Here is an 18910-nt window from a genome sequence, read left to right on the forward strand (position 1 = left end):
CCTCTTGGTTAGCAGCTGTAGCGCTTAACCACTACACCACCAGGGTTTCCTTCAACTTCACGTATGGTTACATTTTTTGCATTTTACATTTATACCTTTAGCTCATTTGGAATTCATCCTGGCTCCGGCATACCACTCACTGCTAAGAAAGCATGCCATTGTCTGAGACAAGCCATTGGTTGGAGAGTCATTGGGTTGCTTCCATGTGTTGTTTCCTATTGTATGTTTTTAGTTACAATACTTGTGATTGTTTCATCAAGTCCATAAAGTTTCTAGTGCCTCAACTTTCCAAATCCAAATCTTCTTTAAACATTGAGAAAAAAGTGTTATTATTTTTGATGAATAGTAAATAACAGCTTCGGGGGCAGAACGTGTCACTCTTTGGGAAAAAAAAAAGCTATGCTTCTAGTTGAGACTTTGTTAAGTATTAAAATAGCTATCCTTCAGTTGTATAATAGTGCTTCTACTTTCAAAAAGAGCAACAAAATAGGTTATCTATTATGCTTTAAATCGTCTTGTTTTTTAGCAGACTGGCACTGGCAATTACTTATAACAGTATATCCACTTTCTCCTTTCAGATTTAGAAAATGTATCACTCCCAAATAAACACAAAAACAGAATCCATATAAAGACTCACCACTACTGGCAGCATCATTCAGATTTAGCAGTCCCCCTCCTAGCCCTCTGTAACTATGGTAACTGTAGGTCCCGTTTCCATTGATGTACAACACCTCCTGTGAGCCTGAAACAGTTGATGTCGAGTAAGCGGCCTGGGCTGCCTCTGGCTTACACTGTTTGTCAGCTGGAGCAGACTCGTCCTGCAACGACAGACAGCATTCCATTATCAAATCACCATGCTACTTCACCTTGAACAGGTTTTATCTTATTGCTACCTACATTTCTGCATTGGGTAAGAAAAAATATATAACCAACGTCAAGCAAGCAATATGCACCTTTTCTACAACTTTGCTGAAAACTGAAAACAGGAAGCAAAGTAACAATGTGGGACAGGCTGGAGATGGTGCAATTTACAATTGCCAACTGAATTTAAAGCTATGTGAAGAGAAATTACAATGGAAGTCAAAGGAACATTTGCAAATGTTTGGGTTTTTTAAACCATCTTGTACAACTGCCTGCCTGCCTGCCTGCCCGCCTGCCTGCCTCCCTCTCTCCCTCCCTCCCTCCCTTCTTTCTTCATTCCCTCCCTCCCTCCCTCACTCCCTTCTTTCTTCACTCCCTCATTCCCTCTCCCCTCCCTCCTCCTTTATTTCCTCCCTTCCTTCCTCCTTTCCTAATAAAAAACAATTAATTTTTTTTTTTCTTAATAGCAACATTTATTGAGTGCCTTACTCTGTGGTAAAGGAACTCTGGTGACGCAAATAGTTGAGCACTTGGTTCCTAACCGAAAGGTTGAAATTTGTACCCATCAGTGTCTCTGTGGGAGAAAGACCTGGCAATCTGCTTCTGTAAAGATTACAGCCAAGAAAACTCTATGAAGCAGTTCTACTCTGTCACACAGAGTTGCTATAAGTCAAAATCGACTTGATGGTACCTAACAACAACTCCATGGTAGGCCCATGACATGGATCACGATAGTCTGACCAGGGCCTGGATAAACCCAGGCCTTTTTTTTTTTTTTTTTTGAGCTGCAGTAGTGTCTAAAGAATTTGCTTCCAAATCTTCTAATCATGTCAAGTTGTAAGGAAATAAAAATTAAAATTGGGAACGAGTTGTATACATTAACAGTAGTCAAAAAGATAGAAGAAACTCTCCTTTTCGTTGTGAATTTATAGTCTAAAATACATACAATATATATGACTCCACTTGCCTACTGCATTCTTCATCTTTTTTAATAGTTTCCTTTTTTAAAAACAAATATTTTTATTGTATTTTTGGTAAAAGTGTCCACAGCAAAACAGGGTCCCATTCAACAATTTCTACCCATAATGTTCAGTCACCTCGGTTACATTCTTCAGTGTGTGTCAACATTCTCATTATTTACATTCTAGTTGTTTCCTTTTTAAAAAATAAAAAAAAACTCGTCTTTTCTAATTGTTTATCTTTTTAATAATGAGTTGTAAACAAAATTCTAATGGATTCTTAGGAATCTTTTTGTCATAATCATAAGTAGTTTGCATTTAAGTTCAGAGTGCAAGTTTAAGGGAACAAATAACTTGCAAATGCATATTTCGCGGAGCCCTGGGGGCATAGTGGTTAAGGGCTTGGCTGTTTACTAAAAGGTCAGCAGTTTGACTCCAACAGCTGGAAATCCTATGGGGCAGTTCTATTCTGTCCTACAGGGTCACTATAAGTCAGAATTGACTTGACGGCAATGCGTTTGGTTTGGTTTTAAGTGCTAAAAGAAAAAAAAAAAAGAAATGTAGAATATGTCAGCTGTATGAACCCAGTAGTATTGTTATATTGAGAAATATTATCATCTTTCTAATAGCAGAAGCATTGTCATGACTACCAGCATCACATAGTTATAATTTTGCTATCTTCCCTCCAATTTATTCAACTCTGAGCATTATACTCAGCTGTCAACCTTAGGCACATGATCTCTGTACTTTTACCTTTTCATTTCTAGGAAAGTAAGGTTGTAAAATAAACAGAAAACTTTCTCAGAGTCAACTAAACTGCAAATAAGAAAAGGAAGGACATTAAAAGGAAAACATTGTAAAACAAAATATAATTGAAATTTAATGTAAGTGTATTTTCCTGAGTATTGCCTTTTTTGAAAATAACAAAAAGGATGTATCTGAGCTATATGTAATACAAACCCGGACTGACTTAAAATGCTTTATGAACTAGAACATCTGACTCTAATTCCTTCTTACCATGTAAACCTTAGAAACCCTGGGAGATTAAATTACCCCAGAATAACAATTTTACTGGAAGAAACTGCATTAAAGCAAGGATCCAGATGTAATCAAATTTTCCTGGTATTACTAGCTGTACTATTTAGATTGGGAAGTCAGCAAGTTTCAGGGCTTTTTTTGTTTTGCTTCTTTTCTTTTTTAATTCTAGAAATTACTTTCTGCTAGCATCAAGGTAGAAAATATGTGAAGAAAGGTGAGCTTGAAAGTATAGTTCTCTACAAAAGAAGATACTAAGCCTTTACCAATTTTGCAGCTATTGAGGACTTTTTCAAAACATTCTATTAGATTTCTATTAGCTACATAGGCAAACAGCACATGTGTTTTCTTTTGTGCTCCTGATTACAGATTGCAAAGAAGCTTGAATGATCAAGGTATTGAAGATGATGTTTCTGGACATCTTTTACTTCTAGAAGTGTGTGCCTTAATAAATAAGTCTGAGCTAAATATTCATACGAATTACAGTCCTACTGTGAACCAACGTTATTGATCAAGCAGTCTTAGTGGTACAGAAACATGGCAGCTATTAGAGTCTATAACAATCTTTTACAGAGCATTTTACAGTGACAGGGTGAATGGAAATCATCAAACCAATTATGACTACACCTCATTCATATCCATCAGTCTTCTATAAAGATGCAATGCATATATATATAATATACATATATCTAGATATCCATATGTAAACCCTGGTGGCGTAGTGGTTAAGTGCTACGGCTGCTAACCAAAAGATCGGCAGTTCAAATCCACCAGGCGCTCCTTGGAAACTCTATGGGGCAGTTCTACTCTGTCCTATAGGGTCGCTATGAGTCAGAATCGACTCGACGGCACTGGGTTTGGTTTTTGGGCTTTTTATACCCACTGCTGTCAAGTCCATTCTGACTCATAGTGACCCTACAGGGCAGAGTAGAACTGCCCCATAAAATTTCCAAGGAGCGGCTGTTGGATTTGAATTGCTGATATTTTGATTAGCAGCCGAGCTCATAACCACTGTGCCACCAGGGCTCCATATATATATACATATATATGTATATCCATCTTAGCTTGCATCATATATATGTTTGTGTGTGTATGAATGTATGTATGTATTGTTGGTTGCCATCTAGCCAATTCTGACTTTTGACAATTCCATGTGTGCAGAGTAGAACTGTTCCATAGGGTTTTCAAGGCTATGACTTTTCAGAAGCATGTTACCAGGCTGTCTTCTGAGGCACCTCTTGGTGGGTTCAAATCGTCAACCTTTCAGCTAGTGGTCATTTGCACCACCCATGAATTTGCCATATATATATATTTTTCCTCCATAATAGAGTACAGAAATATATATTCATTCAGTGCCTATCAACAGATGAATGGATAAACAAAAATGTGGTATATACATACAATGGAATACTACTCAGCCAGTAGGAGAAATGAAATCTTGATACATGCTGTAGTATGGATGGAACTTGAAGGCATTGTGCTGAGCAAAATAAGCCAACTACAAAAGGACAAATATTGTATGATCTCACTTATATGAAAAGACAAAAAACACGAAACCAAACCCGCTGCCGTCGAGTCGATTCCAACTCATAGGGACCCTATAGAACAGCGTAGAGCTGCCCCATAGAGTTTCCAAGGAGTGCCTGGCGGATTTGAACTGCCGACCTCTTGGTTAGCAGCTATAGTACTTAACCACTACGCCACCAGGGTTTCCATGAAAAGACAAGAAAAGTCAAATGCATAGAGACCAAAGTTTATTAGTGGTTACCAGGGGTGGGAGGGAGGTGAGAAAGAGAGGTTGACGGTGATGGAAAAATCACGTTGATCAAGGGTAGAATTGCACAGCAGATTGTCATAATTTTTGTCCATAAATTGTATACCTGCAAAAAGTTGAATTGGCAAAAGTTGTGTGATAGATGTATTTACAATGACCAAGAAAAATTAATAAATAAAATAAAAGAATAGCTGCTGATGCTGCTTATGTACAACGAAACATCTCATGGGATTTGGTTCCTTGGTTTGGAAGTTTAGGGTCATAGTTTCATGGCACATCCCCGTTAACTGTGCTAATAACGCATCTAGTGCTTCTGTTCTACCTTCTCGTTCATCACGTAGTGCCTGGGGTCTTAAAAGCTTGCAAGCGGCCATCCAAGGCACAATGATTAGTCTCTATTCACCTGGATCAACGGAGTACAAAGAAGAGTCAGTAATAGGAGGAATATATGGGATATGTGGCTTATTGCCTCCATGAACAACTGCCTCCTTTGCCATGAGACCAGAAGAACGGGATGGTGTCTGGCTATCATTACTAAACATTTCGATCAAAGATTCCATAGAAGAATCCTAATCAAAAGGGGAAAAATGTACAACAGAATTTCAAATCCTCATGGACTCAGACTTTCTGGAGCCGTGGAGGATGGATAAACCCCTGAAACTATTGCCCTGAGATAAATCTTTAAACCTTAAACTAAAAATATATACGCTGAAGTCTTGAAATCAGACAATAGTTTAGCTTAACTGGTAAAAAAAGGTCTGCCTTGAGCATTATGCTCTTTTAAGAGCTATCTATATGGTATCAGATAGACAATAGCAGCTTGGAAGATTAGATTGGAACCTCAGGGGGCAGTGAGTTTATGTTAATGAGGGAGGAATAACTCAGAAAAGGAGGGCGAGAATGGTTGCACAACTCAGAGAATGGAATCAATGTCACTAAATTGTACAAGTAGTAACAGTTGAATTGATGTATGTTTTGCTATGTATATTCGCAACAACAACAAAATAAAGTTTAGAAAAAAATAAAAAAGACAAAGGAATACCAAGAGATTGATAGATGAACCTGTGATGTTCACATGGATTAATTTTGTCCATGCATACCGCTTCTATTTCCTTAAGTGTTGGATTTCAAATTGCTCTCCATGGAAGCCCAACGCTTCTCGGAAATTTCTGTCTTTCTGCAGGGCAGGGGCAAGCTTTGGTGCTGTGTCCTTCCTCTTTCACCTTAACCTTATCCTCAGAAAGTGACTACATCTAAGGCGTTTTGAAAACCACTGGGCTGTGAAGTACTCTTTCTGTAAAGACATGTAACCATTGAAACCCTGAAAGCAGACACAGTTTTGTGTACTTCTAAGCAATTTTGAGGTCCTTGTCAAAGGGCTGGCCTCAAAGAGTTTCCCCAATAGTATATTTAACCTCCCATTGTTTACACTGAAAATAACTTGGGCAACATAAAAAACTTGAGTTTCTAATTTTGGAAAATTGGCAGCTATTCTGAAACATACACACCAATTTTTCTGTGTTTGGAAAATGATAATAAAATACACTTACAGGAGAAGAGTTTCTTATTGACGAGTAAAAAGGGAGAAGGGAGAAGGCATTGGCTCTACGATATTTTCTCTTTGCTTCTTTGTATGGTAGAATTAATCTGTACTATTAAATTTTTTATTAAATGCACTATTTTTTAAACTTGCCTCAGTCTTTCATTAATAACTGTTATTCCAAGCCACAGTAAATGCATTGAACAGGCAGATAATTAATTCCACTAATAATCAAAACAGGCCTTGTAGGGATTCATTTGTACTCAAACACAGATTTGCATTATTAATGTCTTTGGCAGTCCACTATATGTTGCAAAATACACCATATAAAAATCTCAATAAAGCCAGGTCTGCAGTCTCTTTTGGGTAGAAGTTTAATATATATTTAATTCATATATCTATCTTGAAAAATGATTACCATTAGTTTCAAAGGATAGTTTTTAATGTCCATAAAAACTAAATAGCTCCTGGGGTCACATTTTATCTCTGTAAGCAACTTTTAAAAATCATTAGTGCCAAAGTTCTCAAAGCCAACAGCTTGCCCCCTGGGTGTTTATGAAAACTATTTTCAGTAAAATGATAACATTAGTATGCCGCAAGGCTTTCATATCTAGGCACTGAAATAAACTTTATTCATCCAAAAAGAGAAAAGAATTCCTATCTCAGATGTCAAGACATATGTTTCAAAGTATTATTTTTTTTTAATTTGATAAAAAATAAGATAGCATCAATTATTGAATGGTCCTCAAAGGTGCCCTAGATAATTCAATGAATTATTTTGATCCAAATTTCTTTGATTAAAAATAAAGATTTGGGAAAACACTTATGTGATTTCCATAATTAAAAAAAAATTAATAAACATATCTTTGCTGTATACAAACATTCTTATTTCATAAATATGAGCTTATGATAGGGTGGGCAATTACTCACAGGTCGAGGGGAAGATTGGTACTGGTTTGGAAGAACTTTCTATGCCTAGCTTGAGTGACATACTGAGAAACTGGCTTGCACTCCTTCGTACACTCTTGATAGAATCTGGACAAAGAGTAACTTATCTGTACCTGGGCCACACAGACTGAATTCCTATTTACTACTGATGCCTAAGAAATCCTTTACTGAGTACATTTAATAGACATGTTTTTTTCAATGAAATTTGATTAATTTCACTTAACTTTCTGGGAATCAAACCAAAACCAAACCAAACTTGTTGCTGTAGAGTTGATAGCGGCCCTATAGGACAGAGTACTGCCCCACAGGGTTTCCGAGGACTGGATGGTGGATTGGAACTGCTGGCCCTTCGGTTAACAGCCCAGCTCTTAACCATTGCACCACCACAGTTCTTTTTGGGAATACCAAAAACAAAAAAATGGAGCCATGGTGGTGCAGTGGTTACATGGCCAGCTATGGCTGCTAATCGAAAAATGGTGGGCAATTCTTTTTTAAATAAGTGGCATGGACAATGTTACATTGCTTTTTTTTCATATCCTTCATGAATCCCACTTTTCCTAAGACTTTATCTCTTTATGTTTTCATTATAAAGTCATTATATTTTCTCTGCCTGTAAGGATGATCAGAAAACTCCCATAAAATTTACTACTGGGTTCAATAACATAGACACTTGGTTTCTATTTGCCTTTTACCTTACATCGTTAGGCACCCTGGAGTTTGCAAAGCCTTTTCAGGTCAATATCTCATTACACTTTTAGACCATCATGTGAAGTGGTCAAGGCATGGTACTACTGATTCAGCTTTTTAAGGTACACAACCTTGTATAGATTCCAAAACTGTTCACCACTGCAAAATGGTAAAGATGTGGGTAATTCAGGACTCAAGATTTGCCTGAATTTTCTACAAGATTATGACTGGATTCTCCTGTCTGTATATGTCCTTTGTAATCTACTTGAAGGAAGCATTTTTACTTCAGTTACTGCTCTAAATTTCTCCTTTGCCCTATTAGTACAGATCAGCGAGAGAGTGCAATTTATTTCATGTATACACTCCTGGAAAACATTTGTATCTTCTAAAAGCTTCTCTTTTTCCATTTGATAATGAGTGTTCCAGAACTAAGTACATTGCTAAGAGTTGCCAGGGAAATTCACAAAAAACCTGAGAGAACCAGGGCTCTCATTTAAAATGCTCTCCTGCCAAGATAAAACTGTCTGCACTTACAGTGTTTGTGCTTACTACTTGAGAGAAGGAGAGATGATTTCTAATGTCATCAAAATACACACACACACACACACACACACACACACACTTCCTCTCATACACAATAATACTCAGGAAGTAATTTCTTTCACATAGTTAGGAGCATTCTGTATAGTCTCCTCCACTTGCTGGCCACACAAATGATTAGGATGTCTACAAAGAACTTTCTTCTTTGCAAAGATGCTCACATATGCATTAAGACAGACAATAAGGAAAGCCTATTTGACTAAATCAAGGTAACCTAATAAGAGTTGATAGAACAAAGACACAGAACGGAGTTTGTATCTGACTTGAGATAGGGTCAATTCCCCAAGATCACAAGATAGCTCTGTTACCCAGAGTTTTATCAAAGATGTTGAATAAAGGAATATTAATTTAATAAACTTCCATTGTATCAATATTTATACACACACACTCACATGACACTCTTACACTAGGACTTTATGAACGGTAAAGGTTTGAGAATCACTTGTTTAAAGAATAATGCAAGATAAATATGATAGCAATACTCCTAACCCAATGCGTATGGATATATTACTGGCAAAAAGCAACCAAGTACGGTGCAGAGTCATCTACTCTGAAATTCTTGCTAAGGGCCATAAAATTTGATGATTAAAAGTGAAAATACAGATATGGCATTTTAAATTGCAGGCTCAAGTGTCACACTTTGCCATTTAGCTATTAATCAAAAAATCAAATTAAAAAAAATAAGTTTTTTTCTCTCGATTGCTACTATTCAATTTGGATTTCCTTTGTTATAACCAAAATGAAAATTTTAAAGTGATGTTCCTTTAAGTTTCAAAAATCTGATTGCAGATATAATTTAGTCACTAATTTCATCCATGTATCTCTCAATTTTAATAAAACAGTGCAAAGCGGTATCTTTAAAATTAATTTTTGATGCATTTTAGGAATAAGAAATACTTTCTCCTAATCATATATTTCCCTTTTCCTAATTTTTTCTTTCATCTATTTATTTTTCTACATCTACATTTATATCAGCTCAAAACATCTTTGAAACTAACCTTTTATTCAAAACTGAGCTCTATTGATTAAAAAAAAATTTTTTCATATTTTTTATTAATCCTCTTTAGATTAGACACAATATTATATTTTGATAAGACAGTTGGATTATTCTACCTGGTGATCTCATCACAGGCATGCTTTCAGTTATTGCCTATATACTGGTCACCTATATCCTGATCACTCCCAAATTCTCACCTCCAGCCTCAGCCTGCCCTCTGAGGCCCATACCTAGATTTCCTATTATTTAGTTATCCCAAATTTAACTCTTTGAAATTAAACTGTTTTCTCTTTCCTCCAGATTGTACTTGGCAAAAAAAAAAAAAAAAAATTTTTTTTAACAACATTTGTTCTATCTCTAACGTTTCCTGTCCTGGTTAATATATGATGTCATTCACGTCTAACTTGTTTTTGTTTTTTTTTTCCTTCTCTTCCACCTGTACTTCCCTAAGTCATTCCCCAGTCTTCTCAGCTCCATCTTGGAAATCACCCTCATAGTTAACCATCTGAGTAACCTCCCTGGAAATGCATAACTTCAGAGCCTTGTAATCTCTCATTTGGACTATCGTGATAACCCCCTGGCCAGTGCTTTCTCCTCCAAATCATTGCCCACATATCTCCTCGAGTTTATCTTCTAAATCACTTATGTTGATCCATCCTTAAAAACCTTTGAAATTTCTCTTTGCCTGGAGTGCAAAGCCCAAAAGTCCCACCATCCAAGGCTCTGCCCAGTGTGAGAACAATCTTGCTAGTTCCATTTTCTATCACTTCTCTCATGCACTCTATACTCTAGAGTCATACCTTAAACTGCAAGAAATCTTGCCAGTGTCAGAAAATTCTGAGCTACCTTTGTCCTTTCTATAAAGTCTCTCATAATTATTGCAGGGTTATTGTATCATCTTCTGAAGTTTTTTTTTTTTTTTTTAATTTAGTTGTTTATCTTATTTCCCAAATTTTAATATATATAATGTCAAATAGCTAATTTTCCTTAAAAAGTTTTTAATGCTTCTTTTTAACTTTTTTACGTAAAATCAAGAGTGTTATGTAAATAAAGCAACATCAGACAAATCTTTCATCAAAAGTAAGCAGAAAAAAGGTATTTTCGTTTTTACAACCTTACTAACCCAATATAAACTCCAGGTTAACAGAAATATTTTTCTCCCTAATTCACTAACCTATCCTCCAGACACCTTGATATATATAAAAAAAAAAAGCAGGGTATATTTATCAGAAATTGTTTTATCTCTTTTTCTGTACGCAATTATCTTTCTTTAGGGGAAAAAAAGGCAAAACGAAGAGTAAAAAGTATCCTAGGAGAAAACAAAGACTTCAATTGTATACAAATTAGTTCTTTAGTTCTCAGGTTGCTAGAAATTAAAAGACCTTGAACAAAATATGCTACTGAAGATGGATGGGGGAGGTGGGGAGGGGGGGAAAGCTAAAAAGAGTGCCAAGACAATGAGATTCCAACAAATAGAATTTTGTCCCAAAGTAAGCACATGAACATGATATTTATAGTAGAAACTATTAGCTATATAGTAGAATATTAGAGCTGGGATCAAAATTCAGAACAAATATATTTAATGATAAACTTTAAGAAGCACAATGGATATGAATTAATAGGTTGTTTTGTTTTGTTTTTGGGTTTAAGTATTTAAAACAAAAACCAAACCCACTGCCAAATCATAGTGACCCTATAGGACAACGTAGAACTGCCCCATAGGGTTTCCATGGAGTAACTGGTGGATTTGAGCTGCTGAACTTTGGGTTGGCAGCCAAGTTCCTAACCACTACACCACCAGGGCTCCATTGGCTTCTACATAGAATCTTATTAACAGGGTGAATAGTTACTGGTTGTCTAAGATATGATGTTGGGCAAGGCAGAAGATGCATTAATTTTATTTGCGATTCAATCAAATATTGATATATATATATATAAAGGGTCTTTATAAAGGGATTTAATTCATTTCTGATAATTAATTTTACTTCAGTAATAAGGGTGTACATTTATTTTATTCTGTGTACTTTGTTGTTGTTAGGTGTCATCGAGTCGGTTCAAACTCACAGCGACCCTACGCAACAGAACTAATCGTTGCCCCATCCCGCACCATCCTCACAATTGTTATGCTTGAGCCCATTGTTGCAGTCACTGTGTCAATCCGTCTCATTGAGGGCATTCCTCTTAAACGCTAACCCTCTACTTTACTGGGGGTAATTTCCTTCTCCAGGGACTGATACCTTCTGATAACACGTCCAAAGTACGTGAGACAAAGTTTCCCCATCCTTGCCTCTAAGGAGCATCCTGGCTATGTGTATGTGTGTGTTTTCTAAGTAATATATATATATATTTTTATAAATATATGTAAGTGTTTAAATAGTAGCTTTAATCGTCATTTTAAGTATACGATAGGGGAAATACATGCTTTAATTAAATATACATCATACCAGTGATGCTGGCAAGGTTGAAAGTTACCTCTAATGTTGATAGCAATAAAAACTATTACACACACACACACATATATATATATAACACGACTCGATGGCACTAGTTTTTTTTTTTTTTTTTTATATATATAATAGATTGGAAACCCTGGTGGCATAGTGCTATGGCTGCTAGCCAAAAAGGTCAGCAGTTCGAATCCACCAGACGCTCCTTGGAAACTCTATGGTGCAGTTCTGCTCTGCCCTATAGGGTCGCTATGAGTCGGAACTGACTTGATGGCAACAGGTGTAACAGACATTTGATACATAAAGAACCAAAAACCAAACCCACTGCCGTCATAGCAACCCTGTAGGACAGATTAAAACTGCCCCATAGGGTTTCCAAGGAGCAGCTGGTGAATTTGAACTGCCAACCTTCTGGTTAGCAGCCTGAGCTCTTAACCACTGTGCCACCAGGGCTCCAATACATAAAAGGGTTTTACAAAGGGATTTAATTCATTTCTGGTAATTAACAATTCTATTCTGGTAATAAGGCTACACATTAACTTTATTCTATGTGTAATAACATTGTATACTATTGGTCAATGTTAACATAAACCTACAGGTGTTAATACAAGCAGCCCTAGTGGCACAACGGTTAAGTGCTCAGCTGCTAACCAACAGGCTGGTGGTTGTGACCCACCCAGCGGTACCATGGGAGAAAGACCTGACAATCTGCTCTTGTAAAGATTATAGCCTAGGAAACCCTACGGGGCAATTCTACTCTGTCACATGGGGTCGCTATAAGTTGGAATCAACTCGAGGGCACCCAACAACAGGTGTTCATACTATCTTTACTGTAACATTTTAGTAAAAATCAGATGACAATAATACCTGCCCCTTTAAAAGATAAATTAAGACAAACAAACTGACTTTTCATTTCTGTGGGTATGAGCTTTCCAAGAGTAAAGATTAAGCCACAAATTATGTTAAAACCGTGGTTTCATTTAGTGTCCCAAGTGGCCATGTATGCATATGTCAACAAAACTCAGACCAAGGGCTTTAAAAGTACCCACTTTGATCTTATTTATCATAAAAGTCAATTACCCACATCCCTCTAAGTACGGTCTTAGAAGTTTTCAGTACTGGCTTAAGAAAATTAAGCTCTACTGGAAAGCAGAGATTTAAAAAATACAATTAAAATTTTACAAAAACCTTAGCATGGAGAAAATGGTCTATTTTCCTCTTTTCACATTTTTTCAGCAGATAAAACACCTTGGCTAGTATGTTATTTCAACAGTGATGTTGGGAGGTACTCACAGATTGTTTTAAAATGAGAGGTGTGGTGAAGCAGTTCAATGAGCAGAATGAAGAACGTATCCCTTCCTAATGTCACTCTACACAATGGATTTACTCATAACTACTTTTGGTGAACATTATGTTCAATCACATACTAAACATAAGTCCAGCTAGATTGTATATCTTACAATTGAGATCTTAATTCCTGCACATCGGACTAAAACTTTATAGGCTATTATTGAATTTAAACTGGGTATAAAAGTTACCCGTCCGTTTTGATGTGCCAAGTATATTAATTATAAAATAGTCAAACCAAGGTAATTAGAAAAGCCATCAGTATGATGAGGTCTGAATCACTAAGTGCGGATCTTTTCATATTAATGTGAAATTAAATTTTAAAGGGAACATGCATGAGGCAACACAAAATGATCTAAAAATAAATAATCTAGTAGTGAATTTAAAATACATTGTTTAAGCCTTAATGTGTGGCGGTGTTGTGTGTATATATATGTAATATACTATGATCTTTGTTAATGTTCCTTTCCTTCTTTATACTGCTACTTCTGTTACTTACAACTTAGTCATGTAAAGTGTCCTGGTTTGCCACATATGTAAATTACTATGTGTTAGACTTACAGCAAGAAGATAAACGTCACTGTTCATATCTTTCCTCATACATCGGATACAATGTTTATAACTTTATTACCATTTATGATGAGAATCTAATTCGCAATTCAAGAAGATGTTAATTTTTTAGGCGTTCCCTACTACGTCTCAAAAACGTACACATAAAAACCCATTCACGTTCTTGAACAGTACATGTATTTGGAGAGTAGTGGTTTTATCTCTCAAAATATTGAGCCATACTTCCACACTTTATAATGAATTTTTGTAGAAACAGTATAACTAAGCTTCCCTTTTCCTTACATTTTTGTCATCTATGAGTCTTCTACTTGGTCTGTACAATTTCCCTGTATGACCTCATCCACGTGTATGATTTCATCTACTGACTCTATGGCAAGAACCTCTAAATCTAAATCTGTAATTCAGACCTCTTCTCTAAGTCCACATTTTCAAATACCTACAGGAAATAAGTACCTACATGCTCATCTCAGTATTTCCGAAATTGTATAGTTTATCTTCTCATGCTCTCAACTCTTCAGTCATAATAAGCTGTGCCTCCTGCATTCTTGATCTTGATTAATGATGCCATCTTCTATCCAGTCTCCTAAGTTAGAGACCTGTGTCATATTCAATGACCCTTTCTTTATCATCTTATATCTGCAACTCAGCACAGTCTTATAAATTCTACTTTTATTTATGAAAGAATACTTTAAACAATGTCCTGTTGAATGCCTACTATTTACTAAGCAAGGTGCCAGGGTTATAGCAGCAGATAAAACAGACAAGGTTTCTGCCTTCAGGGGACGTACATCCTAAGGGTATGTGGGGAAAACGGGCAGGAAGAAAAGGAAACATATAAAATATAAAAATAATTCCAGAGAGTGATGACCATAAATAGTGAAATAAAATAAAGTAATACAAAAGAATGATTGAGAGACGAATATCCAAGAGGGAAGGCCTTCCTGAGAAAAACACATAAGACAAAAATTGAGTAAGAAAAAAGGGCAATCACGAGAAGACATAGGGAGTGAGACAGATGAGTATATTAACATAATGCTGCACACGTGGGAGATGGCAAGAAACGGAGATGTGCAGAAGGAGGGGATGACCAAACAATATACAAAGTCAACAGTAATAGGACCCAAAACAATATCATCACAGGCTGGTATTTTACAACATGGATTTAACAGGGATAAATGTAAAGACTTACACTAAGTCTAAAATATTAACTATATACTCAAAGTGAGGAAGAAATGTTTTAATCAGTTGCTCAATAAATATTTTAATAAATTTTATGTAATCATTCCTCTACCTGTTTTTCAGGGGTGCTAGAACCCTGGTGGCACAGTAGTTAAGAGCTTGGTTGCTAACCAAAAGGTCGACAGTTTGAATCCCCCAGCCACTCCTTGGAAATCCTATGGGGCAGTTCTACTCTGTCCTATGGGGTTGCTATGAGTCAAAATCAACTCAACGGAAGTGAGTTTGTTTGTTTGTTTGTTTTAATGTTAAGACAGACACATTGGGTCCCAACATTAACACCTCTGAAAAAAAAACTACAAGTATAATTAAATAAAACTGTTATTAAAATATTTATTGAGTACATAATAGGTGCAACACACTTCAACTGTAGTGAGTGATAGACAGAATGTCTGCTTCCAGTGAGCTTACATGGTAGAAGGCAAACAGACTATTATGCAATTCACTATTTAACTGTAACTGATTTAAGTATAACAAAATAGAGCAATCGATGCTATGAACTCATAACGGGGGACCTGGCGGCAGTTCAAATCCACCAGGAGCTCCTTGGAAACCCTTCAGGGCAATTCTCCTCTGTCCTGTAGGGTCACTATAAGTCAGAATCAACTCGACGGCAATGGGTTTGGTTTGGTTTGGATGTATAGATGAATTAGACAAAAATTATAATGTCACTTTAGACTGTATCCATAAACTATACAGTTCCTGGAATAAAAATATTTATTGAACATTTACTATATGCAAGACACTGTGCTAATGGACTGTCATGTTATCCTAATCTGCATAAAGCACCCATGAATTAGATACCATTAAACTCTCATTTTAAAGATTAAAAACACTGAGGCTCGAAGGGCTGCTTAAGTAACTCCTCCAACATCACGCAGCTCTAAGAACTGAGATCTAAACTCGGGAACTTAAACTCCAGAGTTGCAGGCTTAACCACTGCGCTATACTGAGCAAGTCAAAACCTTCTTGGGTGTCACACTATAAGAGAGACAGTAAATTTTTCCAGGTAAGAAAAATCAGGTTGCTGGATGATCTCAAAACCTTATAATGCAGTTGAAAGAACTGAATGTGTTTTAATGACAGAAGAGATGGAGTGATATTCTTTCAACATTTATTTATCCAGTGTCTCCTGTATATTTTGTACTGTTCCAGAGAAGTAAACAAATATGGACAAAAGCCCTGCTCTTTGGGGCTTATATTCTAATGAGGAAGGCAAACAAAAAACAATATATAGGATAGCGGCTAATACTAAAAGGAAAAAAAAATACTAAAGCATAGAAGGGGATATGAAATGTTGGAGGAAGGGGATGGAATGATAGATGGCGTGGCCAGGGAAGACCTCACCGAAAAGGTGAATTTGAATAAAAATCTGCAGGAAGTAAATGAGCTAGTTATGTACACACTGGTGAGAAAAAGCATTCTAGGCAGAAAGAACTTCAAGTTCACGGGACCTGGGACAAGACTGTGCCTGCTGTATCAAGAAACAGAAAGCCAGTGTGGCAGGAGAGCATAGGAGAGGAGGTGAGAGACACATCATGGAGCCAGCTGATGATACAGAGCCTTTTAGGACCTAGCAAGGACCTTGGCTTTTACGCTTAGTGGGATGAAAACCACCGGAAGGTTTTTGGCAAGGAGTGACATAAATTGACATGTTTTTTACAGTCTTATTCTGGCTGCATATAAAGAATAGACTAAATAAGGAACAGGGGCAAGAGAAGGAGGACTTACCAAGAGACTACAGTAAAAACTCAGGTGAGAGATGGTGGTGGCTGGAAAATGAAAAGTCAGTGGAAGTGCTGGGAGGTGACTGATTCTGAATACATTCTAGGGTAGTGCCAAAAGGATTTCCTGACAGATTGGATGTGGGATGTGAGAGGAAGGGAGGGGTCAGGATGACACCAAGTTTCTTGGCCAAACTGCAAGAATGTAGTTGCCACGTGCTAGCTGGTTTGGAGGCGATATCCTGAGATCCGTTTTGGACACATTAAGTTTACTGAACCTAATTTACACCCAAAAGGACATACTGAGGAAGGAGTCAGCTATACGGATCTGGAGTCCAGGAAGGAGTCCCAGCTGGAGATACAAATCTGTGAATCGTCACATTATGTCGTTGTTTAGTTGCCACTGAGTTGGCTCCCACTCATGGCCACCTACCTTATATACAACACAACAAAATGTTGCCCAGTCCTGCACCATCTTTTGGCATGTTGATTGGTGGCATGTTTGAGTCCATTGTCATGGCCACTGTGTACTGCCTTCCATCCTAGGGGGTTCATCTTCCAGCACTACACTGGACAATATTCTGTTGTGACCCATAGGGTTTTCCTTAGTTAATTTTCAGAAGTAGATGACCAGGCCTTTCTTACTAGTCTATCTTAGTCTGTAAGCTCTGCTGAAAACTTTTCTATATGGGAGAAGCTGCTGGTATTTGAAATACTGGTGGCATAGCTTCCAGCAGCATAGCAACATGCAAGCCACCACAGAATGACAAACCGATGGATGGTGGCATCAAATAATCGATGGTATTTAAAGCTGTGGGATTATAGTAAAAAGAGAAGAAATCCAACGGATGGACCAAGGACTGGACCATTCTAGCATTTACAGTTAGAGGACAATGAACTAGCCAAAGACACTGAGAGGGAGCTCCAAGAAATTAGGAGAAAAATGAGCGTGTTGTCCTAGAAATCAATTGCAGCACATTTCTCAAGAAGGACAGAATGATAAACTGTGCCAAATACTCCCTATACCTCAAGTAAGATGAGGACTGAGAAATGATCATTGGATTTAGAAATGGGGAAGTCATCAGCGACCTTGAGGAGAATAACTTTGGAGGAAGGTTGGGCGCAGAAACATGACTGGGTTTGAGACAGAATAGGAGAGAAGTAGGTGACAGCCAGTTGAGACAACTCTTTCAAGGACTTCTGCTGTAAAAGGAAGGCAAAACATGGGAGCTGGAGGGAAGACAGAGTTTCCCCCCGCCCTTTTTTTTTTTTTTTTCTGGAGAAGTGAGAGAAGTAGCATTTATGTGTTCTGATCAGTGGAAGAATCAGTGTAATGGGAAAAAGTGATGTTTGAGGGGAAAAACCAGGGAGCATTGCTGGAACCGAATTCTTGAGTGGGTGAGATGTGACATGCAGGTAGAGGGTCGCTCTGCTAGGAGCATGAAGAGTTTGTCTGTAATAACAGAAGAGAAGGTAAAATATATAAGACAGAAGAATTTGTTAACATATATGAGGGCGTGTCAAATGAAAGCGAGGATACGCATTTCATATCACAAAATAGCACAGAACTCTGACAAAAGGATAACGTTTACAGGACAATAGAATTGGGCTCAGAGAAATTAAGAACTTTTAATAAAGGGTGTATGAAAGTAGCATGGTTCTCACTGAAAAGTAATGAGCTCTCTTTTTGGGGGAATTGGAGAAGAAAGCCCAATTCTATTGACTCTTAACTCTGCATTGTGTACTGGGTTAGATGTTATGCATACATGATCTTGCTTCGTCCTCATAAAAATCAGGAGGTAAGGATGATACCCAAATTGCTGAGGAGGAAACATACTCATATGAGTTGAGTAATATTTTCCAGTGTTACCCAACAGGGAGCACATCTGCAGAGGAGTGGAGACGATGTCTAAGACCTTTCCTCTATATCACAGTCTTTAATACAAAGGAGTGGCTACACTTTAAAGGGTAAGGATGCAGTAGAGTTAGCTCATTTTAAGGGAGAGTGTGAGGCCATTAAGTAAAACTTTCAATCTCTTGAAATTCTATGCTCCTCTTTTCAAGTGAGCAAAAGTCAATCTGGGTCTCCTGCCCTATTCCAAGCTCCGGAATGACCCCTCAGTTTGATGAGTTGTAAGTTACTGGTTGCAACTACACCTCCAAACTCTAGGAAACCATTCTCTCT

At 37.2% G+C, this 18910-nt stretch overlaps 1 protein-coding gene across 5 annotated transcripts in view; it reads right to left on the minus strand.

Annotated features, from left to right (window-relative positions):
* The window catches only part of NOL4 (nucleolar protein 4), a 409694-nt gene that overhangs the window by 29538 nt on the left and 361246 nt on the right, over positions 1-18910 (minus strand). For all 5 annotated transcript variants that reach the window (XM_049901605.1, XM_049901604.1, XM_049901609.1 and 2 more), the window contains one exon: positions 638-818. In XM_049901605.1, the coding sequence (XP_049757562.1) occupies positions 638-818 (181 nt within the window). The remainder of the gene's footprint in view (positions 1-637; positions 819-18910) is intronic.

This window comes from Elephas maximus, chromosome 11 (genome assembly GCF_024166365.1).
Source record: "Elephas maximus indicus isolate mEleMax1 chromosome 11, mEleMax1 primary haplotype, whole genome shotgun sequence".
In the NCBI taxonomy this organism is placed as follows: domain Eukaryota; kingdom Metazoa; phylum Chordata; class Mammalia; order Proboscidea; family Elephantidae; genus Elephas; species Elephas maximus.